At 44.8% G+C, this 27,577-nt stretch overlaps 2 protein-coding genes across 15 annotated transcripts in view; one reads left to right on the plus strand and one right to left on the minus strand.

Moving 5' to 3' along the window:
* Positions 1 to 3,319: 3,319 nt before the first annotated feature.
* Positions 3,320 to 6,343, minus strand: LOC109882099 (transmembrane protein 182). The gene is made up of 3 exons (XM_031792683.1): positions 5,802 to 6,343; positions 5,430 to 5,663; positions 3,320 to 3,783 (listed from the first exon to the last, which is right to left on the minus strand). The coding sequence occupies exons 1-3, from the start codon at positions 6,085 to 6,087 to the stop codon at positions 3,539 to 3,541; spliced, it is 765 nt and encodes a 254-aa protein (XP_031648543.1). The 5' UTR covers positions 6,088 to 6,343; the 3' UTR covers positions 3,320 to 3,538.
* A 12,304-nt stretch (positions 6,344 to 18,647) lies between these two features.
* LOC109882097 (inositol polyphosphate-4-phosphatase type I A-like) overlaps positions 18,648 to 27,577 on the plus strand; it is a 43,151-nt gene continuing 34,221 nt past the window's right edge. For 7 of the 14 annotated variants that reach the window (XM_031792684.1, XM_031792688.1, XM_031792693.1 and 4 more), the window contains exon 1: positions 18,648 to 18,791. The gene's annotated coding sequence lies outside the window, so the exon portion shown is untranslated. The remainder of the gene's footprint in view (positions 18,792 to 27,577) is intronic. The other 7 variants (XM_031792695.1, XM_031792697.1, XM_031792696.1 and 4 more) reach the window with 2 other exon arrangements.

Raw genomic sequence — 27,577 nt, forward strand, 5'->3', positions numbered from 1 at the left:
AAGTTCAACATGGCACCTCATGGCAAAGAACTTTCTGAGGATGTGAAAAAAAGAATTGTTGCTCTACATAAAGATGGCCTGGGCTATAAGAAGATTGCCAAGACCCTGAAACTGAGCTGCAGCACGGTGGCCAAGACCATACAGCGGTTTAACTGGACAGGTTCCACTCAGAACAGGCCTCGCCATGGTCCACCAAAGAAGTTGAGTGCACGTGCTCAGCGTCATATCCAGAGGTTGTCTTTGGGAAATAGACGTATGGGTGCTGCCAGCATTGCTGCAGAGTTTGAAGGGGTGGGGGGTCAGCCGGTCAGTGCTCAGACCATACGCCGTACACTGCATCAAATTGGTCTGCATGGCTGTCGTCCCAGAAGGAAGCCTCTTCTAAAGATGATGCACAAGAAAGCCCGCAAACAGTTTGCTGAAGACAAGCAGACTAAGGACATGGATTACTGGAACCATGTCCTGTGGTCTGATGAGACCAAGATAAACTTATTTGGTTCAGATGGTGTCAAGTGTGTGTGGCGGCAACCAGGTGAGGAGTACAAAGACAAGTGTGTCTTGCCTACAGTCAAGCACGGTGGTGGGAGTGTCATGGTCTGGGGCTGCATGAGTGCTGCCGGCACTGGGGAGCTACAGTTCATTGAGGGAACCATGAATGCCAACATGTACTGTGACATACTGAAGCATGATCCCCTCCCTTCGGAGACTGGGCCGCAGGGCAGTATTCCAACATGATAACGACCCCAAACACACCTCCAAGACGACCACTGCCTTGCTAAAGAAGCTGAGGGTAAAGGTGATGGACTGGCCAAGCATGACTCCAGACCTAAACCCAATTGAGCATCTGTGGGGCATCCTCAAACGGAAGGTGGAGGAGTGCAAGGTCTCTAACATCCACCAGCTCCGTGATGTTGTCATGGAGGAGTGGAAGAGGACTCCAGTGGCAACCTGTGAAGCTCTGGTGAACTCCACGCCCAAGAGGGTTAAGGCAGTGCTGGAAAATGATGGTGGCCACATAAAATATTGACACTTTGGACCCAATTTGGACATTTTCACTTAGGGGTGTACTCACTTTTGTTGCCAGCTGTTTAGACATTAATGGTTGTGTTGAGTTATTTTGAGGGGACAGCAAATTGACACTGTTATACAAGCTGCACACTCACTACTTTACATTGTAGCAAAGTGTCATTTCTTCAGTGTTGTCACATGAAAAGACAAATTATTTTTCAAATATTTACAAAAATGTGAGGGGTGTACTCACTTTTGTGATATACTGTATGTGTCTCTTCAGCTCCTAAACACATCTATTTTTCCCTAGCCACCTGAGGGACAGTGAACACACACAGCCTGCAGGCTACAGCTCCACAGACCCACACCAGACAGAGCATGGGCTGTGTGAGTACAGTACAACAGGGTCCATCCCCCCAACCTCATATTTATGGAAAACACTGGGTCTGGAGAGTGGAGGCACGGGGGGTCATAATTGTAGCCAAGGCAGGGGGCTTCAGCCTGGGGTTCTGATTCAGGTTAGAAGGTCCTGGATCTGGAGAGAGGGTCATTTATTCTAGTTGGCTGAGCTAAGGGATGAATAATTGTGGCCCCTGGGTGGGCCCCGAGGCCCTGGACTGAGTGGACCAAACCAACTGGGAGTACACGGTGTGTTTAGGGAGGATGTGGAGGATAAGAAGGAGGGGAACTATGCCATGATTGTACCCAGTAATATGTGAGGGTGATTTACACTCACACACAAAAGCAAATCATGCAAGTACTGATTTGCTGATTGTACAGTGCCAACCAAAGAGCTAAGGAGTATTTGTAGAAAATATATTTAACTTTTTGTCATCTGTAAGTTTTGTAATCCATTTTGTAATCTGTCACGTGACTTACATTGATCCACCTTTTTTCATTTTGAATGGGAGGGAGGGAGGGAGGGAGAGAGAGAGAGAGAGAGAGAGAGAGAGACAGAGAGAGACAGAGACAGAGAGAGAGAGAGAGACAGAGAGAGACAGAGACAGAGACAGAGAGAGAGAGAGAGAGAGAGAGAGACAGAGAGAGAGAGAGAGAGAGAGAGAGAGAGACAGAGAGAGAGAGACAGAGACAGAGAGAGAGAGAGACAGAGACAGAGAGAGAGAGACAGAGAGAGAGACAGAGAGACAGAGCGAGAGAGAGAGAGAGAGCAAGATGAGAGAATGAGAGAACAAGAGAGAGACCTTATTGCTCTTGTAGTAATTGTTGTGGACAGTCTCATTTCTCAGGGACAGATACCCAGGTGACGAGGGGATCAACAACAGTGTGTGAGCAACACTGGGGTGACAGTGACACATAACACTGAATCTGGAGGATGTTGGATTGGGGGGGGGGGTACATACTGGAAATTAATCTCTTTTTCAAAAAAATACAAGATTGAAAGCAAGAGATGACTGAATCAGGCTATCATTAAAATCTCTCCCTTTTAAAACGGTGTAGGTAGGGGGTGGGTTTAACGCAGGCGGGTGGTGATGAGGGGTGTAGGTAGGGGGTGGGTGCTAGTGCCAGAGATGTTTCAGGCGGTGTGAGGCCACAGAAGTGAATGTGACAAGCTCCTAGTGTAATTACGCTCACCTTGTTCACAGCTCAGACTAGGAAGAGGAGCAAAGACATTAAAAGAAAAGAAAAACACACTGATGAGACACTTCACCTCTTCTCCTCCCCTCCTTTCCTCCCCCAGTCAGCCTCATCTCATCGCTGTCTTACTGACTCAGGCCCTCGCCACTGAGAGAGAACTCATAATGTTTGCCTTTTCCAATTATTAAGGTGTGATGGTGGGCTTTCTGTATCAGATACTTTAATATTGAGTTAACCGTACTGTACAGAAGAAGGAAAAAAACTCAACATATATTATCTTTTGTTTGGTCCAAAAAAAAGGCAATTGAATAAATTATCTCACCATTTCCTCTTTCAACTTTTTAATCCCTCTGCTGTAATGAAATATGAATGATGCAACTTCACGTTGGCTGGGATACGTCTGTTCCCATCGAAACTATAGAAGCTCTCTGAGATGGCTTGAAGTATTTGGGTTAGGAATACTGTAAACAGTGTTGTATCTTTTCCTACTTTACTACTGTTAAAGCAGCACTGCTCTCTAGTGGTGGTCGTGGAACCCAGCTGTATTTCCATTCAGATGTGTTGCAGTTGATTAGGATTCCGCTGTCCCGTCCGTCATGATTATCCCAATAGATAATGACAATCTAATTCATTACCCTCAATGACTGGACTGTCTGATAGAGTCCAGAACTGGTTGCAAAAAATCAGTGGAATTAAATGTAGTCACAACTCCCAATGAGACTGTAGCCTTTTTATTCAGAGCTAATCACAGTTGATTATTCCAAATGTATTTAATATGGTCCATCTATATTACTCTGTGAGAGCCAAAGACTTGATCATGGTGTCAGTCACTACTGGCTCTTGTTATAGACTGAACATGGAGGTCTGGGCCTTTATGGCACTGGAGTCACTTTTCATTCCCAACTTCCTCTCTGGCTGTTTCCCCCCTCAGTCACTACATTGGCACTTTGTGATGGCACCTCCGCACTGTTCGTCCAATCAGGATGAAGAGCAGTGCTGCCAGCAGGGAGAAGAAGACGGAGACGGGAGCAAACAGGAAGGAGAGGCCGTATTGGACGCTGAGGTGGTAGACTGTTGGACACTGAGAGGAGTGTTGTTGCCGGGCAGCGTAGTCCTCCAGAGTGTCCAGTACCTGGGTCCAGACTACATACATCATTATTACAACCAGGAGACATAGACCTGGAGAGAGGAGAGGGAGAGGGGGAGGAAGAGGGGGAGGGAGAGAGGAGAGGGAGAGGGGGAGGAAGGGGGGGAGGGAGAGGGAAACATTCAATAAAAGTTAATAGAACATAAATGTGTCTCCTGATTAGTGGCAACCCGTCATTCAGGGCAGGTGGGGATGCCTGTTTGACGTGTTATTTTTGCATTAATACGTGTCACATATCAGTTTGCAAACAATTTTAAAATATATATATAATAATGTAAATTAAGCCGCACACAAAATCTTTTGCTTTCTTGAGTAAGGCAGCTCCAAAATGCAGGTGTTTCAGCCTAGCTCAGTGCTTTCTGTGGTGGTGGGGCAACCAGCGGAAAATATGGAGCGTAGGGGTTGGTAATGTTCTCTAGTTGTGTCATGATTGGCTCAGTGTTCTGTCACTCGTGGGGACACTACGTCACCGCCAAATCTAAGGGCAGAGCTAAAAAATTCAAGCCCCTTGGGTGCTGCCATAGAGTTACATTAGAAGTGCCCATCCAAGAAGGATCAAGGTCATTGGCCACAGATAAAATGACGTCAAATCACGTTATATCGATGGCAGCTTTGATTGGACTGATCATGTCAACATCATACTTTCAAGATCTTGGCTATCAAGCTAGCAGTCATCATCATGAATCAAGTCAGAAATCTACTGGCACATGTTTTTAAATCATTGTCATATGAAGAGAAATAATGAAGAGAAATGATAGATAAAATGTACCGGTGCTCATCGGCCATTGGACATTACACAACAAGTTGGAAATTGCAAATTCAACAATGAGGGGTTTGGAAGAATCAGTGGCTAAGTGCAAGCATTGCAAAGCAACCACTAGCCTGCTATTCAGTGGAGTGGCTGTATGGTCCCAAGTCTGGGTTTAAGGGTCTCTTTTCCAAGCTTAAAAGGATACGCCTGTTTTAGAGAAATGTTATCATTGAGTTTTAAAAGAGCTTTCATTGTCTGAATATATGCCCCTTAGATTTATCCTATACTTTTTGACTTGGTGTACAGGGAGAATACTGTAAAAACAACAAATTCTGTTGTGCATTTGACTACGTCCGAAATTACGGATTGCCTCATATCCCGTTCTGCCATAATTTGTACATCTCAATTGTCAGTAGAAACCACATTTGTTAAAACAAGTCAGCCATATCAGCTATGTTTTTTTAAAGAAAGTAAATGTGGCTGAATGAACTGTTTCACTGCCAGACAAGGCTCAGCTGATAGCCAGGTGTAGCAGTGGTAAAGTCTTGGGACTGCTGTTGGGACTCTGCTGTTGGGACAGCTTTATGTAGGCACCCTGTGTGGGCAACGTTTGTCACCGTTATAGTGTAATTCATGTAAAACAGATGGTAAAATCGCCACTGCTCCAAATTGAACTTTGAGCTTCATGTAAAGTTGAGTGGACCCAACCATAGCTAAAAACTCATGAAGATCGTGTTCCCCTGCTCTGATCAGACAATGCATGCATCAACCAATGGTTGCGCACTACATCATCGACTATGCCTTCTGGCACCAGATTTCTATAACATATGATGTGGTTTGCTGATATGTAAAAATACCTCTCCAGGCATTGTAAGATTTGGCATGCGTCAGCAATGTCTGAGCAGAGGAACACAACCGATAACTCACCTCCAGTGAGCAAGAGTGCCCCGCCTACTTTGTAGAGCCTGTGGCTGGCCAATGGAGAGGCACAGATGATGACAAACCCACCAATAATAAGAGTGACCACGCCCACTAGAAGGAAGATGCTCCAGAAGGCCCTGTAGACTGCAGCGTCAGGTGCCTGGTAATCCGTGCTTTGCTCAGAAGCATAAAATGGGAAGAGGTAGGTAGGCACACAGACCTTTTGGTGTGGTTGATTGGCTTTGGAAAAAAATGTATGTTATATTTTTTTAGTTCATTATATTACAGTTCAGGTCCTTCTTGTCATTCATCAATGAATGTATTGTCTGCTACAGTATTTCTATTTCATAAATAGGTGAAAATAACTCTCCTACTTACTGATCCAGAAGTGCCACATCATGTTCTCCTCTCTCCTCCCACGGAAGGAGCACCTCCAGAAGAAGCCCTGGTGGAAGAATGTCACAGTGTCCTGATCCTCCATCTCCCCCTCCCCAGGTCTGAGGGCCCCAGCCTCCCAGGTCTCTGATGCCCCCCCAGGACCACAGGTCTCCAAGGCCAGCAGCCAGTAGTCTGTCCCAAAGGAGAGCATCAGGGACAGGGCCCCCAAGCCCCCGAAGAACCCAGCTAGGAAGAGGAGCACACTCAGCCTCTCAGCAGGAGACATGACACTAGTGAGGCCTATCTGTCTTCAGTCGGTCAGTGAATTGTGAAGATTTGTCAGTCTATCGGTGTGTCTGGTGGTTCAGTCTGTCCATATGTCCGTCTGCCTTTATGCGTCACTGTTTCTCTGTTCGGATGTTTGTCTGTCCTCCAGTATGTCGATTCGTCTATCGGCTTCGTCCCCACCAATAGCAGGACAGGGAAGGAACCAGATAATATCCTACGTACTGTAGCAGATCTATCCACCTTGATTTCCATTAGTTAATCCTCAAATACTTTGTCATAGGGGTGTGTCCAGGGGCAGAGCAAATATAACCGTCCAATGACCATCCCAATAAGAAGTATCGTGTTTGACATGGAGGCTTCTAAACAGGAGCTGGTTATTTATGCTTCATCTATTCCCAGCAACTCCCACTCACCAATCAGATGTTGTGGAGAGACCTGTGAGTGTGTGTGTGTGTGCGTGCGTGCGTGAGAGGTATAAAAATAATCACTGTCGTCATGCGTGTGACTCTTCCAGGGATACTGTTGCAATGTTTTTACACACATAAAAATAGAAGTGTGTGTGTTGTAGTGTACCGTCTGGCACTCAGACCTCTGATGGAACCCTCTATCTGAGTGTACCGTCTGGTACTCAGACCTCTGATGGATCCCTCTATCTGAGTGTACCGTCTGGTACTCAGACCTCTGATGGAACCCTCTATCTGAGTGTACCGTCTGGTACTCAGACCTCTGATGGAACCCTCTATCTGAGTGTACCGTCTGGCACTCAGACCTCTGATGGAACCCTCTATCTGAGTGTACCGTCTGGTACTCAGACCTCTGATGGAACCCTCTATCTGAGTGTACCGTCTGGCACTCAGACCTCTGATGGAACCCTCTATCTGAGTGTACCGTCTGGCACTCAGACCTCTGATGGAACCCTCTATCTGAGTGTACCGTCTGGCACTCAGACCTCTGATGGAACCCTCTATCTGAGTGTACCGTCTGGCACTCAGACCTCTGATGGAACCCTCTATCTGAGTGTACCGTCTGGCACTCAGACCTCTGATGGAACCCTCTATCTGAGTGTACCGTCTGGCACTCAGACCTCTGATGGAACCCTCTATCTGAGTGTACCGTCTGGCACTCAGACCTCTGATGGAACCCTCTATCTGAGTGTACCGTCTGGCACTCAGACCTCTGATGGAACCCTCTATCTGAGTGTACCGTCTGGCACTCAGACCTCTGATGGAACCCTCTATCTGAGTGTACCGTCTGGCACTCAGACCTCTGATGGAACCCTCTATCTGAGTGTACCGTCTGGCACTCAGACCTCTGATGGAACCCTCAATCTGAGTGTACCGTCTGGTACTCAGACCTCTGATGGAACCCTCTATCTGAGTGTACCGTCTGGCACTCAGACCTCTGATGGAACCCTCTATCTGAGTGTACCGTCTGGTACTCAGACCTCTGATGGAACCCTCTATCTGAGTGTACCGTCTGGCACTCAGACCTCTGATGGAACCCTCAATCTGAGTGTACCGTCTGGTACTCAGACCTCTGATGGAACCCTCTATCTGAGTGTACCGTCTGGCACTCAGACCTCTGATGGAACCCTCAATCTGAGTGTACCGTCTGGTACTCAGACCTCTGATGGAACCCTCTATCTGAGTGTACCGTCTGGCACTCAGACCTCTGATGGAACCCTCTATCTGAGTGTACCGTCTGTACTCAGACCTCTGATGGAACCCTCTATCTGAGTGTACCGTCTGGTACTCAGACCTCTGATGGAACCCTCTATCTGAGTGTACCGTCTGGTACTCAGACCTCTGATGGAACCCTCTATCTGAGTGTCGCAGCCACTGCTTTTGTCCCCAAAATTCAACTAAATGAACAGATGTCTAATAAAGCAGGTTTTTTTTCAAAACAGGAAAAACAGCCTTCGGGAAGTATTCACACCCCTTGATTTATTCCACATTTTGTTGTGTTGCAGCCTGAATTCAAAATGGATTATATAGATATTTTTTCTCACACACAATACCCCATAAGTAACATGTTTTTAGAAGTTATTTTAAATGTATTAAAAATGTTTTACAGAAATAACTAATTAACATAAGAGTTCACACTCCTGAGTCAATACATGATAGAATCACCTTTGGCAGCGATTACAGCTTTCTTTCAGGTTAAGAATCTAAGAGCTTTGCAAACCTGGATTGTACAATATTTTGTCTTTTGAAAGTATTCAAGCTCTGTCAAGTTGGTTGTGGATTATTGCTACAGATTCATTTGCAAGTTATGTCATAGATTTTCAAGACGATTTAAGTCAAAACTGTATATAGGCCACTCAGGAACGTTCAACGTCATCTTGGTAAGCAACTCCAGTGTATATTTGTGTTTAAGGTTATTGTCCTGATGAAAGGTGAATTTGTCTCCCAGTGTCTGTTGGAAAGCAGCACACACAGGCTTCCTCCTTTTCACTTTGTCAATTAGGTTAGTATTGTGGAGTAACTACAATGTTGTTGATCCATCCTCAGTTTTCTCCTATCACAGCCATTAAACTAACTGTTTTAAAGTCACTATTGGCCTCTGAGCGGTTTCCTTCGTCTATGGCAACTGAGGTAGGAAAGACTCCTGGATCTTTGTAGTGACTGGTTGTATTGCTATACCATTCAAAGTGTAATTAATAACTTCACCAGGGGCTTGTAAGTAAGCATTTCATGGTAAGTTCTACACCTGTTGTATTCAGTGCAAGTGACAAATAAAATTGGATTTGATATTCAATGACTGCTTTTTAAATTTTTTACCCATCTACCAAAAGGTTCCCTTCTTTGCGAGGCGTCTGTGTTTGAAATTCACTGCTCAACTGAGGGACCTTACAGATAATTGTATGTGTCGGGTACAGAGATGAGGTAGTCATTCATGTTAAACACTATTATTGCACACAGAGTGAGTACATGCAACCTAATTCCACTTTGACAATATTGGTTATTACAGTGACACAAAATCTCAATATAATCCATTTTAAACTCAGGCAACAAAAACAACAGAATGTGAAAAAAGTTAAGAGGTGTGAATACTTTCTGAAGGCACTGAATATCTTAAATATCCAATATTTGTTCATATTAACATACCCATTAGACAAAAAAAAAAAATATTAATACAAAGATATTTAGAGATGTTTTAATGTGGTTTTATAAATGCCTGCTCTTCCTTCTCCTGGCCTACATTGCCCCAGTCTTCCTCCTCCGGTTCTTTGGTTCTCACGGGGTGGGTTGCCTTAGGAGGGGGTTCTGTGTCGCTGCCTTTGTGATGTCCTGGTGGGACCCAGCCTGGGAGGTGGAAGCAGAAGAGGAGTATCCACAACCTCTTAACCAGGCTCCTGGTCCCTGAGACCAGGGTCATCCTTCTCAGAGAGTCTATGAAGTGATGCAGGGTCTGGAGCTTTCCTGGCTCTGGTGAACTGATGACCCTACCCCAGACGCCAACCTCCAGGCCCACCCTACTCATCGATATAGTCCACCCCAGGGGAGGGGGACTGTTCTCTGGAGAGTAGAGAGGACTTGGCCACATTCTGAGAGAGAGAGAAATATTTATTTATCAATAAACATCCTCATTCCTTCTATAAATTGTTCATCTTAAAGGAAAAAGTGCACTTTTTTTTTAGCAAATCTGTATTTTGGAAGCAAATGGCATGTTATAGAAGAGTCCAGACAGGTCACTTTCACTACCTGAAAATGTTAGATTAGGATCTGTATTATCTATTTCATAATTATTATTATTATGTTTATTGATCAGATGTTATGGATTTGACCATATTTTCCATAACTACCAACTGTCACGCCCTGAACTTATAAAAATCTCTCTGTCTCTATTTTGGTTTGGTCAGGGTGTGATTTGGGTGGGCATTCTATGTTCCTTTTTTCTATGTTTTGTATTTCTTTGTTTTGGCCTGGTATGTTTCTCAATCAGGGACAGCTGACGATCGTTGTCTCTGATTGGGAACCATACTTAGGTAGTTTTTCTCCACCTATGCTTTGTGGGTAGTTATTTTCTGTTTAGTGTTTTCTGCACCTTACAGGACTGTTTCGGTTTAGTTAATTCTCTTTGTTATTTTGTTATTAGTGTTCAGTTTAAATAAAAAAGCATGAACACTTACCACGCTACGCTTTGGTCCGATTATTCCTCCTCTTCAGACGACGACACCCTTAACAGAACTACCCACCACCAACAGATCAAGCAGCGTGGTATGGAGAAGCAGAGGGTTCAGGACTCCTGGACATGGGAGGAAATATTGGACGGAAAGGGACCCTGGAGACAGACGGGAATATTGCCACCCGAAAAAGGAGCTGGAGGCAGCTAAAGCTGAGAGGCGGCGATATGAGGCAAGGCAGCGCAGCAGGCACGAGAGGCAATTTTTTTGTGGGGGGCACATGGGGAGATTGGCGGAGTCAGGCGGTAGACCTGAGCCAACTCCCCGTGCTTACCGGAAGCAGCATGTTATGTGGTAAAGCGCGTGTCTCCAGTGCGCGCTCATAGCCCGGAGCACTATATGCCAGCCCCCCGCAAGTGCCATGCGAGAGTGGGCATCCAGTGCCGGCTCTGCGCACTGTGTCTCCGGTGCGCTGGGAATGCTTAGTTCGTCCTATGCCTGCACTCCGCCCGTGCCGGGCTAAAGTGGACATTGAACCAAGTGGAGAGATGCGAGTGGTAAGCACCAGATCTCCAGTGCTCCCCCACAGCCCGGTTCGACCTGTGCCTGCACTCTGGAGGGGCTGGGCTAAAGTGGGCATTCAGCCTGGAGGAGTGGTGCCAAGGCTGCGCACCAGAGCTCCAGTGCTCCCCCACATTCCGGTTCATCCGGTGCCTCCTCTACGCACCATGCCTCCTATAGGTCTCCCCACTCTGGAGGGAGGAGACAGCCTGGTGCGTGGGGCTGCCACAGGGCCCACCAGGCTGTCTCCTCCCTCCAGAGTTGTCCTCCAGGCTGGACCCTCCAGCGACGCCCTCAAGTCCAGAGCCTCCAGTGTCGCCCTCCAGTCCAAGATGGACAAAGGGAGCATTGTTGGGGCTGTGTTTCTGAACCTAAGGAAGGCTTTTGATACTGTTAACCATGAGATTCTCATCACAAAACTGTCAACTTTTCCCCCGATGCCTTGAGATGGATGAAATCATACCTTGAAGGCAGAACTCAGTGTGTCAGAGTGAGCAATGAGCTGTCGCCCACTCTTAGCTATGATGTGGGCGTGCCCCAAGGGTCAATACTGGGGCCCCTCCTGTTCAGCCTGTACATGAATTATCTGCCTTCTGTCTGTACTGGGTCTGAAGTTCAAATGTATGCAGATGATACAGTGATATATGTGCATGCGAAGAGAAAACAACAAGCTGCACAATAACTCACTACTGTAATGGTCCAAATGTTTGCATGTTCTTCACAAAGAGGGCAACAGATGCTACTGAACCAGGTCTATGTGTCAGGGGTGAAGCTCCAGGTGGTATCGGATTTTAAGTACCTTGGCATCCTACTTGATTCCAATATCTCTTTTAAAAAATCATGTGAAAAAGGTCATTCAGATAACCAAATTCAACCTAGCTAATTTCCGATTTATACGAAATTGTTTGACTACAGAGGTATCAAAACTGTATTTAAAATCTATGATACTCCCCCACTTAACATACTGCTTGACTAGTTGGGCATAAGCTTGCTGTACAACATTAAAACCTATTCAGTCTGTCTACTTGATAGGAAGCCTAATAGCCATCATCACTGTTACATCCTCAGAAAGCATGAGCTCCTGAGTTGGGAAAATCTTGTGCAATACACCAACGCATGTCTTGTTTTCAAGATCCTAAATGGCCTGGCTCCCCCTCCACTCAGTATTTTTGTTAAACAGAAAACCCAAACATATGGCAGCAGATCCACAAGGTCTGCCATGAGAGGTGACTATAGTTCCCTTAAGGAAAAGCACCTTTAGTAAATCCGCTTTCTCTGTGAGAGCTTCCCATGTCTGGAATACACTGCCATCAGACACACAACTGCACCACCTATCACACTTTCACAAAATGTATGAATACATGGCTAAAGGTCAATCAGATTTGTGATCATAATCCCTAGCTGTGTATTGCCGCTTTCCATGTTGCCTGTTGTCTGTAGCTTGTGAGGTGTGGAAACTCTTTGTTGCATTTATGAATTTTGTCTGATGAAAATTAGCCGGCTGGCTAAAACCAGCACATTTACTGAAACGTTGATTAATGTGCACTGTCCCTGTAAAAATAAAATCAACTCAATAAACTCAAACATAAGACACTACAACTAGACCTCAGAGACATAAGATACTAGAACTAGAATTCAGGGAGACATAATATACTAGAACTCAGAGAGACATAAGACACTAGAACTAGAAGTCAGAGAGACATAAGATCCTAGAACTAGAACTCAGAGAGACATAAGATACGAGAACTAGATCTCAGAGAGACATAAGATACTAGACCTCAGAGAGACATAAGATACTAGAACTAGAACTCAGAGAGACATAAGATACTAAAACTAGAACTCAGAGAGACATAATATTCTAGACCACAGAGTGACATAAGATACTAGAACTCAGAGAGATACAAGATACTAGACCTCAGAGAGATACAAGATACTAGACCTCAGAGAGATACAAGATACTAGACCTCAGAGAGATACAAGATACTAGACCTCAGAGAGATACAAGATACTAGACCTCAGAGACATAAGATACTAGAACTCAGAGACATAAGATACTAGAACTCAGAGACATAAGATACTAGAACTAGAACTCAGAGAGACATAATATTCTAGACCACAGAGTGACATAAGATACTAGAACTCAGAGAGATACAAGATACTAGAACTCAGAGAGATACAAGATACTAGAACTCAGAGAGATACAAGATACTAGAACTCAGAGAGATACAAGATACTGGACCTCAGAGAGATACAAGATACTAGACCTCAGAGAGATACAAGATACTAGACCTCAGAGACATAAGATACTAGAACTCAGAGACATAAGATACTAGAACTAGAACTCAGAGACATAATATTCTAGACCACAGAGTGACATAAGATACTAGAACTCAGAGAGATACAAGATACTAGAACTCAGAGAGATACAAGATACTAGAACTCAGAGAGATACAAGATACTAGAACTCAGAGAGATACAAGATACTGGACCTCAGAGAGATACAAGATACTAGACCTCAGAGAGATACAAGATACTAGACCTCAGAGAGATACAAGATACTAGACCTCAGAGAGATACAAGATACAAGACCTCAGAGAGATACAAGATACTAGACCTCAGAGAGATACAAGATACTAGACCTCAGAGAGATACAAGATACTAGACCTCAGAGAGATACAAGATACTAGACCTCAGAGAGACATTAGATACTAGAACTAGAAGTCAAAGAGACATAAGATACTAGAACTGGAATATAGAGAGACATACTAGACCTAAGATAGACATAAGGTACTGGTTATACATTTCAGAGAGACATAAGATAGTAGAACTAGACCTCAGAGAATCATAAGATACTAGAACTAGAACAGACAGGCATACGATACTAAAACTGGAACTGAGAGAGACATAAGATAGTAGAACTAGACCTCAGAGAATCATAAGATACTAGAACTCAGACAGACATAAGATACTAGTCCTCAGAAAGACATAAGATACAAGAACTGGAATTTAGAGAGACTTAAGATACTAGACCTCAGAGAGCCATAAGATACTAGAACTCAGAGAGACATAAGAAACTAGAACTAGAACTCAGGGAGATATAAGACACTACAACTAGACCTCAGAGAGACATAAGATACTAGAACTTGAACTCATTGAGACATAAGATACAAGAACTGGAATATAGAGAGACATAAGATACTAGAAGTCAGAGAGACATAAGATACTAGAACTAGAAGTCAGAGAGACATAAGATACTAGAACTAGAATTCAGAGAACCACACCCGGCCAAACACACAGAAATAGAAAACATAGAACACAAAAACATAGAATGCCCAGAACTCACGCCCTGACCAAACCAAAATAGAGACATAAAAAGGATCTCTAAGTTCAGGGCGTGACAGAACCCCCCCCCCCCCCCCCCCCCCCCCAAAGGTGCGGACTCCGGCCGCAGAACCTAAACCTATAGGGGAGGGTCTGGGAGGGCATCTATCCGCCGTGGCGGCTCTGGTGCGGGACCCCGGACTGGGGTACGTGGCAGCGGGCCCCGGACAGTAGGGTGACTCTGGCAGCTCCGGACAGGAGGGCGACTCTGGCAGCTCCGGACAGGAGGGCGACTCTGGCAGCTCCGGACAGGAGGGCGACTCTGGCAGCTCCGGACAGGAGGGCGACTCTGGCAGCTCCGGACAGGAGGGCGACTCTGGCAGCTCCGGACAGGAGGCAGGCACAGGACTCACCAGGCTGTGGAGACCTACTGGAGGCCTGGTCCGTGGAGGAGGCACAGGATAGACCGGGCTGTGGGGGAGCACTGGAGATCTGGTGCGTAGCCTTGGCACCACTCTTCCAGGCTGAATGCCCACTCTAGCCCGGCACGTGCGGGAGCTGGAACAGGCGGCACTGGGTCCTCCTGGCGAACTGGGGAAACCGTGCGGGGAGCTGGAACAGGCCGCACTGGGTCCTCCTGGCAAACTGGGGAAACCGTGCCTAGAGCCGGTACAGGACTCACCGGTCTGTGGAGGCGCACTGGAGGTCTGGAGCGCCAAGCTGGCACAAGACGTGCAGGGCTGGGGAGGCGCACAGGAGGCCTGGTGCGTGGGGCTGGCACAGTCTTCACCAGACGACTAGCACGCACCTCAGGACGAGTATGGAGAGCTGACTCAGGTGACATCAAATCCAGGACATGCTCTGTCGGGCGGATGTCGTGCCTCATGCACCAACACAGCAACTATATCATTACTCTCTCCTCCAATCTCCAACTCCTTCACGGTCTCTGCTTCGCTCCCTTCGCTCCACTCCAATTTCACCACGACTGGCTCTGGTTCCATCCTCGGCTCCTTACAGTAAGCACGGGGAGTTGGCTCAGGTCTGAATCCTGACTCTGCCACACTCCCCGTGTGCAGCCCCCCCAAAAAATAATAATTTGGGGGCTGCCTCTCGTGTCTGCTTCAATGCCGTGACTCTTGGTAGCGAAGTTTTTCCTCCCTCACTACTTCAGCTTGTCTCCATGGCAGGGTCTTGACCCCTGCCATCACCTCCTCCCATGTCCACGATGTCCTCCGTTCTTTCTTCTCCCAGGCCCAGGATCCCTGCTCCTCCTGGCCACGCTGCTTGGTCCTTTGGTGGTGGGTAGTTCTGTAACGGCTGTTTGAAGAAGAGGACCAAGGTGAAGCGTGGTACGTGTTCGTGATTTTATTTGAACTGAACACTAAATAACAAAACAACAAAGAGAACGAACGAAACTGAAACAGTTCTGTCTGGTGCAGACACAAAAACAGGAAACAACTACCCACAAGACACAGGTGGGAAAAGGCTACCTAAGTATGGTTCTCAATCAGAGACAATGATAGACAGCTGCCTCTGATTGAGAACCACACCCGGACAAACACACAGAAATAGAAAACGTAGAACACAAAAACATAGAATGCCCACCCCAACTCATGCCCTGCCCAAATCAAAATAGAGACATAAAAAGGATCTCTAAGGTCAGGGCGTGCCACTAGAACTAGACCTCAGAGACATAAGATACTAGAACATAGAACTCAGAGAGACATAAGATACTAGAACTAGAACTCAGAGAGATATAAGATACTAGACCTCAGAGAGACATATGATACTAGAACATATAACTCAGAGAGATATAAGATACTAGACCTCAGAAAGACATAAGACACTAGAACTAGAACTCAGAGAGATTTAAGATACTAGAACTAGAACTCAGGGAGTGTCACGTTCTGACCCTAGTATTTGTGTTAATTGCTTCTTTTAGTTGGTCAGGACGTGAGTTGGGTGGGCATTCTATGTTTTGTGTGTCGAGGTTGTTTTTCTGGGTTTTTCTGGGTTTCACTGTTGTTTTGTGGGTGATTGTTTCCTGTCTTTGTGTCTATGCACCAGCCGGTACTGTTTTCGGTTTTCGTTATTCACGTTACCTTTATTGTTTTGTATGGAGTGTTCAGTTTATGTGTTTAATAAAAAACCATGGACACTTACCACACTGCATATTGGTCCTCCGATCCTTCTCGCCTCTCCTCTTCAGACGAAGAGGAGGAAAACCATTACAGGGAGACATAAGATACTAGACCTCAGAGAGACATACGATACTAGAACTAGAACTTAGAGAGACATAAGATACTAGAACTCAGAGAGATATAAGATACTAGAACTAGAACTCAGAGAGATATAAGATACTTGACCTCAGAAAGACATAAGATACTAGAACTAGAACTCAGGGAGACATAAGATACTAGAACTGGAATTTAGAGAGACATACTAGACCTAGGACATAAGGTACTGGAAATACATTTCAGAGAGACATAAGGTACTAGAACTAGAACTCAGAGAGACATAAGATACTAGAACTAGAACTCAGACAGACATAAGACACTAGAACTAGAACTCAGAGAGACATAATATACTTGACCTCAGCGGCCCCAGTCTGAATGGGCATGGAAGGGTAGAAGATAACAACGCCTTGGATTAACTATCTAAACAAAATGATTGATGGTTATCCAGCTAGCTAGCGCTCTACCTTCCCTGATGTATACCTTGACATTAATGGTGTTTATGTTGCGATTGGTCATTAGAATGTGCACTAATTCCATCAAGGGCCAGTTGCCGATATCCTGTGTGAAAGGTCAGAAGTCACACAACTGAAATCCTCTTCATATCATATTTGCATCAACTTGTTTTTGTGCACCGCAGTGTTCTGAATGGACTAGCATTATATATGCACAGGCTGCCATGATCAAATTCCATACCTGGACGAAGACAGTTAATATGATGGTGGTGATGGATGCAGTAACAAATCAAATATTTTGCTGGATGTTGTCTGGCAAGGCAAAGACTAGGGCAAAGCAGATGGCCCCTCGCAGGCCATGTTGAAGGGAACGGTACGGAAAGGGTTAACGATTTGAGTCAAGACTCACACACCTGGAAGAGAGCGAGAACACAGAAGGAATGGAGCTGTGTGTAGAGTATATGAGCACACACACACATACACACACACATTAACAAGTGACATCAACAAGGGATCATAGCATTCACCTGGTCAGTCTATGTCATGGAAAGAGCTAGGTGTTCATAATGTTTTGAACACTCAGTGTATATGTGTGTGTTAACACACTCCCACCATGATGCTGGAGATGGAGAACAGCTCAGCCACCAGGTAGGCCGGGTAAGTGTACATGTAGACAAAGAGCGGTTTGATCTTGAGGACGTTAGCCGTAAAGCACATAGTGAACGCAGCCACAAAGCAAAACAGAAATCTGACGGCCAGTCCGCCGATGCCCACCACGAAGACCCTAGTTGAAGCAGGTCAACTAATCATCAAGCCCTCAATGAGTTGAATGAGGTGTGCTGCTCCAGGGTTACTGTTGGGGGTACGCGAGGACCAGGGTTGGGAAACACTGCTCTAGATAGTACATTTTCTTTTAAGAGAATAGAGACCACACAAATGTGAAAGCTGCGACTGCAAATTGTGGCCACATGATGGTAGTACAGCTTAATCTAACTGTGAACTGAAGAAGAAGAACGCATCAATCAATAAGGCCCGAGGGGGTGTGATATATGTCCAATATACCACAGCTAAGGGCTATTCTTATGCACGGACACAACGTGGAGTATACTGGTATATTGGCAATATATCACAAACCCCCGAGGTTCCTTATTTCTATTATAAACTGGTTAGCAATGTAATTAGAGAAGTGAAAATACATGTTTTGTCATACTGTGATATACCAAGGCTTTCAGCCAATCAGCATTCAGGGCTCAAACCACCCAGTTTGTAATGGTAATAACCGGTGATATGCTCAGATAATGACATATGATAACATTTGAAATTATTGTAATAATGACTGTCTATGCATGGCAGGAACATAATGCTGGACCATGCCTTACTGGAGCCAAGATGTTGCAAAGATAGACTTTAAAAAAGGATTTAGCCTTCCTACAGGATTTAGCTAGGATTCATCACAGGCCTGACTGAGCTACTGTACAGCATCCCTCAACCACAAGAGTGAAGCCATTTTTATTTGAGACAGATAACTTTTATAATAATAATGATAATTATAATAATAATCTACGGACGCTTTATCCATGTAAGTGTATTTGTATCAGTTCAATCATGGCATAGACTCATATCTTGATTATATTCTGTAGCCTGATTTTTCTAATGTCATTGACTTCTGTTTTGAATCTATATATAGTTCTTCATCATGCCTTTTATTGGTCATTCCAAAATCGAATTAGATTTTTCCCAGGACACTGTACAAAGATGTAGCCTATCATGATTTACTGAAAATAGATTTGTCTTCAATAAAGTTTTGTCCTTCTGAATGTGCCTCAGACTCAAGTAAGGGGAGGTTCCTTTGATGAAGTGGCAACGTCACATGATACAATGTAGCGGAGAGGCGAGATCACACTGCGGTGTGCAGACAGGCTGGAAACAAATGTAACAAGCGAGCGTCAACACCAACGGCTGTCTCTTTCCCACCAAATTAATTGTCATCAAACGTCGTAGAAAGGTTTGTGTCTTCATCTTGAAATGCAGTTATCTGGTTAGTTGGAGAGGCAGGAAAAGTCGCCATGAGAAGGTTAGCATAATAGCTAATTTGCTTATTAATTGTTTACACCTCCTTGCGAAAAAAGCTTCAACTTCAAAGTTGTATTCTTCTCTGTATAGTCAGTTATCACCCGTATGCTTTTTATTTATTGTGGTCTAAGCTAGTTATTGCCTGTGATACGTTTAGGTATGAACACCACCTGCAACTTGGGCTAGTCGTCTTATTTTCACGCAATGTTCTCATATGGGAAGAAAGGAGCGAGCAGATGATGCGCACTCTGCCTCCAATGACCAAGACATACGGGTATTTTAATGTCGATGGACATTGTATTCGTTCCTAGGTATCCTATGTATTCGTTCCTAGGCATCCTATGTATTCGTTCCTGGTATTTTATGACTGCATCTGCAGTCAGGCTGTGAAATTATATCCGTAGCCCACTGAGTGCCTGTCTCTTTGTTCATCCACTTAAACACTCTTGGTCCATGATCAACCATATTCTAGTATTTTATTAAATACTCTATTACCATGAAATTCTCTCAGCTAACATTCATTGTCAACATGACAGGTTCTTGGCATTGCCAGGGCAGCATTGCACGTTCAAATCTATGACGACTGTGTTTTGTGTTGGCTGATCTTGAATGGTGGAGTCAAGGGGGTTCTAGTTACTGAAAGTGGAAGTGGTGGGTTATATAAGCCTGTTGGCAGAGTGCGGTTAGTTCCACATGGCTAAAATGAAAACAAACGGTGCCATGTGTCAGCTATACAGACCAGATGGGTGCATTATTGAACACACTCTCTTCTACCACAGCTTTAACTGGAACTCTGTTTTCTACTAACTCTGTTTTCTGGTAAGATTACTATTGAATTTATTTTATACATTTGTGTGTGTTATCAGTATCAACACAGTCACTGTTATTGTATTGTAAATCATCCCGCTGTGACACAGGCTGAAGTGGACAGTGAGCGTCCAGAAGAGTTCGTTATGAACCGGTGAAACCTCATCAATGTGATTTATCACCATTCATCCTTAGCAGTGTTTTCTCTGACCTGGATCTGAGAGTGTAAATTGTGTATATACATGTCTCCCTTGTAAAAGAGACCTTGGTCTCAATAGGACTCACAGGCTCCTATCACACAGCTTGTTGAAATCCCTGAGAATACCAGGAGGCTGGTGGCACCTTAATTGGGGAAGATGGGCTCATGGTAATGGCTGGAACATGATCAATGGAATGGTAACAAATTCATCACGCATGGTTGCCATGTGTTTGATACCAGTCCATGTACTCCATTCCAGCCATTATTATGAGCCGTCCTCCCCTCAGTAGCCTCCTGTGCTGAGAACCCAGTGTCTCTGTCCCATCACAGCACTCAACTGTTTGTCTACGTTCAAATTGGCACCATATACCCTAGTATATTTTGCACAACTCTTGACCAGAGCCCATAGTACACTATATAGGGAATAGGGTGCATTTCGGTTCATTAGGGAATGGGGTGTCATTTTGGACACAGCCTCTGTACTGCTGGATTAGCTCTGTCTCACATGGACCAAAGTGGAGATAATGTGTTAGTGGCGATATGATAAGAACAACTGATGAACAAGAACATGACCAAGTGAAAAATGACATCAGTTTGAGAGACATACTTCAGTGCATGGCCAGAGGGGACGGCCCTTAGCTGCCTTTGCTGTGTGCTAGTTTGCGTATATAATCACATTAGCATGATTTACTAATAATTCATTCAACTTTTGTAGCGCTATCCATACTGATTCTCAAAGCGCTTTAAAGAAAGAAAAAAAAAGACACCAGTCATGAGATGGACAGTCATTAGAGGGTTGGGAAAGTCCATGGCTTGAGTGGTTATCTGAATTGATGACTACTACAAATCCCTATCTGATTTGTAGTGAAGACTAGAGTGGAGTGAGGTCGTAAAGGCAGACTCAGTCAGTGGTTTCCTGGTAGGAGCCATCAGAGCCAAGGTCAAGGCGAGGGGACATGCTTATTGATGTAGAGGAAGCTTACGAGTTACGACCAGGCATCTGGAAAGACCAGGAACCGTTTGTGAGACTACTCCCAGTTGGCTTGACTAGACTATTGCTCACAAGATTCTACAGTGATTTGTAAACAACTACAGAACTACATTGTACTAAGTTGGGCACTGTAGTTTTGCAATTCAATATAGTAGCTAGCTACCTCTTGCGCGTGCATACAGACTCTGAGACCACTGTGTATGTACTGTATGTAACTATGTATGGGGGAGTGCTGTGACTCAGCGATGGGATTTTTCTCCCACTGGGCTCAGAGGGCAACCAGGAGCCTGTTGATTCATCCTACACACTCTCTCTCTCTCAACGAACAACACTCACTCTGTAAACAAGCTCAGAGAAGACACTCTTAAGATTCATATCAGTATTGAACATAGTGAATCTGACACACACACACACAGCCAGTTGAATGCTCTGCAACTCTGTTGCTCTTATAAGCCAATAATAGCTTCCCACATAAACACACACTCAATCCTGCAACACACTACACTCAACTCCTCTGCACTCTCATGTCGTCATACATACACTCTTCTCCAACACACACACACACACACACACACACACATATTGACACACTTCATATGGTTGCTATCTTACTTATTACTTTGCTATAATAATGATGTATTTTTTTCTCCAGAGCCTTTGTCATAAAAGTCTGCTAGTTAAACTCTCCTTTCTTTTCCATTAATTTACTTATGAGCGACGTTGTAAATTCTTCTACTTGGTGAATAGCCGGTGCCTCAGACAGCAATAGCTACTCTGCCTCGCTGCATTGCTTTGCCTGTCTTTGCTGTTTTACACTGAAATCCACTAGACCTGAGCCAGAGTTGTTGTTTTGGGGATCTGCTCTGAAACGTCTGTAGTCAAGTAGTGGCGGGTGCTATCCCAAGTCCACTGTCTCTGGCTGTGTCTCAAATGACACCCTGTACCCTAAGATATGCACTACTTTTGACCAGTACCCATAATGCTCTGGTCAAAAGTAGTACACTTTATGGGAATAGGGTGCCGTTTGGGACATAAACCTCTGTTTCCCTCTTATGCAACAGACTGAATTATTGATGATGGCAGGCTAAATGGAGACCATAAATCCACATGTGGAGAAAAGTGAAACCTGCCGTTGGTCAGTCGGTCTGGCCCTATACTAAACGATACTAAGGATAGGACCCATGGAGAGCGGGAGAGCGTGACTGCAAACATGACACAGTGCAGGGAAATGTTCTCCAGCCACCACAGTTGATTATTTATCGGTCTGGGAATCAACATGTGACAGGCCTACAGCATACAGCTCTTTCACAGTTTCTTCCTGGAAGTTTCCCAAGTCACTGAGGAGGTTCTGGAGCAGGGTTTAGGATGGGAACAGTGATACCTCTTCCCTTCCCTTCCCCGTCTGGACAAAGCCTGTCTGGGTCCTGTCAGCCCAGTTTGTCACGAAGCATCCACAGTCCCATCTCTCCCTGTCCCTCTCTGTCCCTTCCTGTCTCTTTCCCTGTGTATTTCTGCTGGAGAACAGTGTCAGCCAGAGAGAAGACATTACCTTATCAGCCTGCTTCTCTTAGCTACTGCAGGAATAAGGAGGGAGAGAAATAGAGAGGGACAGGTGGGGAGAGGGAGGGCGAAGGAGGCAGGCAGAGCGTACGAGAGGAAGGGATGAAGAAAGTGGGAGGGAGAGAGATTGGGGAGAGTGTAAGCAGTGATGATGACGCTGCTGCGTATGGGGTTGTTTATATGCTGCTCTGCTGTGAGGAGACCGCATCCACAGCCGGGCCCTTCACTCGCTACGCAGACTCTCATCTTACCCTATAGACGAGGAACCAAGCTCAGCTGTTAGGAGCAGAGATGTACTAGTCTGTCTGTACAGCTGTAGCATGCAGCCGGATATGGATTAGCCCTTCTACAGGCCTGCACTGTGCTGTGTCACTCGCCACCATGCTGCTTTTACATTTACTAGCTGCTATGCTAATGCTACTATCTACAGGCTGCCTGTAGCAATCACTGGATAAAAGTAGGGATTTTTGGGGAGATTTTAAATATTGTCTATGTATTGTATCTGATTTATGTGCTGACTGGACTGTAGCCATTTTGCGAAGACTACTATTTAGCATCCCTTCTTATGCTCTGTCTGTAGAATTAGGCACTACTCTAACCCCCTATGGTGGTTTTGGCTGGGGTGATGCGCTCAGATGGGCGGTTGACAGGGAATAAATAATACCCAGAGTCCTCTGCATGCTGTTCTAAGCGGCCTTCGTCGGCCGTAATGAGTAAGTCCTCTTCAGACTGCCTATGAAGGAGGAATCTAATGGCAGAAACATGCATTTATCATAGTGTGGGTTTATCTATTGATTTAAATAGGAAAGCAGCTCCTTGCTGCTCTGTGGCAATGTTTATCTCATCTTTGTTGCCGTGTTCAGTGTTTGTCTGTTAACTCCCACTGGTGAGATTACAGGCCTAGCTTCTCAGCTATGCCAACATTGGGTTGAATCGGATGGGTTAGCGCTGAACAGAAACAAAAGCCTACACTCACTGGGTCCCCACGACCAGGCTTGAAGAACACTTCGTATCTTCGAATGTGCACAGGTTTGCTTCACGCTGTGAAGTGTGGTAGCCAGGGGACCCAAAACAGTGGAAGTTGAGCCTCGCACTTCAATGCTCTAAGTTTTTGCAGAAATGTACCCACTATGCTGTATGCTTTCTGCATATACAGTTGCAAGAAAAAGTATGTGAACCCTGTGGAATTACCTATTGAGACATAATTTAAACATTCACTGTGTAGGTTGGGGAAAGTATGTGAACCCCTAGGCTAATGACTTGGAGTCAGGAGTCAGCTAACTTGGAATCCAATCAATTGGAGATGTTGGAGATGTTGGTTAGAGCTGCCCTGCAATATTAAAAAACTCACAAAATGTGAGTTTGCTACTCATATGAAGCATTGCCTGACGTGAGCCAATTGTTGACTTGCATAAAGCTGGAAAGGGTTACAAAAGTATCTCTAAAAGCCTTTGATGTTCATCAGTCCACAGTAAGACAAATTGTCTATAAATGGAGAAAGTTCAACACTGTTGCTACTCTCCCTAGGAGTGGCCGTCCTGCAAATATGACTGCAAGAGCACAGCACAGAATGCTCAATGAGGTTAAGAAGAATGCTAGAGTGTCAGCTAAAAACTTACAGAAATCTCAGGAACATGCTAACATCTCTGTTGACGAGTCTACAATAGGTAAAACACTAAACAAGAATGGTGTTCATGGGAGGACATCACGGAAGAAGCCACTGCTGTCCAAAAATACATTGCTGCATGTCTGAAGTTCGCAAAATAGCACCTGGATGTTCCACAGCTATTCTGTGGATAGATTAAACTGAAGTTGAGTTGTTTGGAAGCAACACCCAACACCATGTGTGTAGAAAAAAAGGCACAGTACACCAACATCAAAACCTCATCCCAACTGTAAAGTATGGTGGCGGTAGCATTATGGTTTGGGCTCCTTTTCTGCCTCAGGGCCTGGACAGCTTGCTATCATCGACAGAAACATGAATTCCCATTTTGCAGTAGAATGTAAGGCTGTCTGCAAGTTGAAGCTCAACAGAAGTTGGGAGATGCAGCAGGACAACAAAGTAAATCAACAATGGAATGGCTTGAACAGAAGAAAATACACCTTCTGGGGTGGCCCAGTCAGAGTCCTGACCTCAACCCAATTGAGATGCTGTGGCATGATCTTGGGTGGTTCACACTAGACATCCTCAAGAATATTGCTGAACTGAAACAGTTTTGTAAAGAGGAATGGTCCAAAATTCCTCCTGACCATTGTGCAGGTCTGATCCGCAACTACAGAACACATTTGGTTGAGGTTTATTGCTGCTAAAGGATGATCAACCAGTTGTTAAATCCTACATACTTTTCCCACCCTGCACTGTAAATGTTTACACGGTGTGTTCAATAAAGACACAAAAATGTATAATTGTTTGTGTTATTAGATTAAGCAGACTGTGTTTGTCTATTGTTGTGACTTAGAAATCCAGGTAATTCCAAAGGGTTCGCATACTTTTTCTTGACATTTTGTTAAGTTACAGCCTCATTCTAAAATGGATTAAATGTTTTTTTGTACTGGGCTCTGTAGCGCCATACGAACGATCAGATGCCAAGCAGTTGCCATACCAGGCTGTGATGCAACCGGTCAGGATACTCTCGATGGTGCAGCTGTAGAACTTTTTGAGGATCTGGGGACCCATGCCAAATCTTTTCAGTCTCCCGAGGGGGGAAAAGGTGTTGCCGTGGCCTCTTCACAACTGTCTTGGTGTGTTTGGACCATAATAGTTCCTTGGTGATATGGACACCAAGGAACTTGAAACTCTCGACCCGCTCCACTTCAGCCCCGTTGATGTTAATGAGGCCTGTTCGGCCCGTCTTTTCCTGTAGTCCACGATCAGCTCCTTTGTCTAGCTCACATTTGAGGGAGAGATTGTTGTTGTCCTGGCACCACACTGCCAGGTCTCTGACCAGGTCTCGTCGATGATCAGGCCTACCGCTGTTGTGTCGTCAGCAAACTTAATGATGATGAAGGTGTCGTGCTTGGCCACACTGTCGTGAGTGAACAGGGAGTACAGGAGGGGGCTGAGCACACACCAATGAGGGGCCCCAGTGTTGAGGATCAGCATGCCAGATGTGTTGTTGCCTACCCTTACCACCTGGGGTGGCCCGTCAGGAAGTCCAGGATCCAATTGCAGAGGGAGGTGCTTAGTCCCAGAGTTCTTAGCTTAGTGATGAGCTTTGTGGGCACTATGCTGTTGCATGCTGAGCTGTAGTCAATGAACAGCATTCTCACATACAGTTGAAGTCAGAAGTTTACATACACCTTAACCAAATACATATAAACTCAGTTTTTCACAATTCCTGACATTTAATCCTAGTAAAAAGTCCCTGTCTTATGTCAGTTAGGATCACCACTTTATTTTAAGAATGTGAAATGTCAATAATAGTAGCGAGTGATTTATTTCATCTTTTATTTATTTCATCACATTCCCAGTGGGTTAGAAGTTTACATACACTCAATTAGTATTTGTTAGCATTGCCTTTAAATTGTTTCACTTGGGTCAAACGTTTCGGGTAGCCTTCCACAAGCTTCCCACAATAAGTTGGGTGAATATTGGCCCGTTTCTTCCTGACAGAGCTTGTGTAACTGAGTCAGGTTTGTTGTCCTCCTTGCTTGCACACGCTTTTTCAGTTCTGCCCAGAAATGTTCTATAGGATTGAGGTCAGGGCTTTGTGATGGCCACTCCAATAGCTTGACTTTGTTGTCCTTAAGCCATTTTGCCACAACTTTGGAAGTATGCTTGGGGTCATTGTCCATTTGGAAGATCTTTTTTTGCAACTAAGCTTTAACTTCCTGACTGATGTCTTGATGTTGCTTCAATATATCCACATCATTTTCCTTCTATATGCCATCTATTTTGTGAAGTGCACCAGTCCATCCTGCAGCAAAGCACCCCCACAACATGATGCTAGCACCCCCGTGCTTCACAGTTGGGATGGTGTTCTTTGGCTTGCAAGCCTCCCCCTTTTTCCTCCAAACATAACAATGGTCATTATGGCCAAACAGTTCTATTTTTGTTTCATCAGACCAGAGGACATTTCTCCAAAAAGTACGATAGTGTGGTCTAAAGCTTATCATGAGGTATTCAACCTCAGGCGAGCAATACCTCGAGGGAAGTGGTGGTTTACCCACTCTGCCACCTTCCCCCTGTTCCTCCGTATTTTCTTCACACTGATGGCGGGGATTTGGGCCTTGTCTTGACAAAACAGTATATCCTTCGCATCGGACTCATTGAAGAAAAGTCTTTGTCCAGTTCAAGGTGAGTAATCACTATTCTGATGTCCAGAAGCTCTTTTTGTTCATAAGAGACAGTATCAGCAACATTATGTACAAAATGAATTACAAACAATGTGAATGAACAAAATAGCACAGTTGGTTAGGAGCCATTATGTTACTCTACCGTAAAGGCCTGAGTTGGTGAGGTGCTGCAGAGATGGTTGTCCTTCTGGAAGGTTCTCCCATCTCCACAGAGGAACTCTGGAGCTCCATCGGGTTCTTAGTCACCCCCTGACCAAGGCTCTTCTCCCTCGATTGCTCTGTTTTGGCCGGGAGGCCAGCTCTAGGAAGAGTCTTGGTGGTTCCTAACTTCTTCCATTTTTAAGAATGATGGAGGCCACTGTTCTTGGGGCCCTTAAAAGCTGCAGACATTTTTTGGTACCCTTCCACCGATCTGTGCCTGGACAGAATCCTCTCTCGGAGCTCTACGGATAATCCCTTTCGACCTGGTTTGGTTTTTGCTCTGACCTGCACTGTCAACTGTGGGACCTTTGTTTAGATAGACAGATGTGTCTTTCCAATTCATGTCCAATCAATTGAATTTAGTGCAGGTGGACTCCAGGTTGTAGAAACATCTCAAAGATGATAAATGGAAACAAGATGTACCAGAACTCAATTTCGAGTCTCATAGCAAAGGGTACGAATACTTATATAAATGTATTTATTTATTCTAAAAACCTGTTTTGACTTTGTCATTATAGGGTATTGCCTGTACATTGAGGGGGGAAACACAATTTGATCAATTTTAGAATGAGGCTATAATGTAACGTGGAAAAAGTCGAGGTCCTGAATACTTTCCGAATGCACTGTAACATTCACTGAGCTGCCATCCGTGTACAATAACGGT

Source organism: Oncorhynchus kisutch, linkage group LG16 (genome assembly GCF_002021735.2).
Source record: "Oncorhynchus kisutch isolate 150728-3 linkage group LG16, Okis_V2, whole genome shotgun sequence".
Lineage (NCBI taxonomy): Eukaryota > Metazoa > Chordata > Actinopteri > Salmoniformes > Salmonidae > Oncorhynchus > Oncorhynchus kisutch.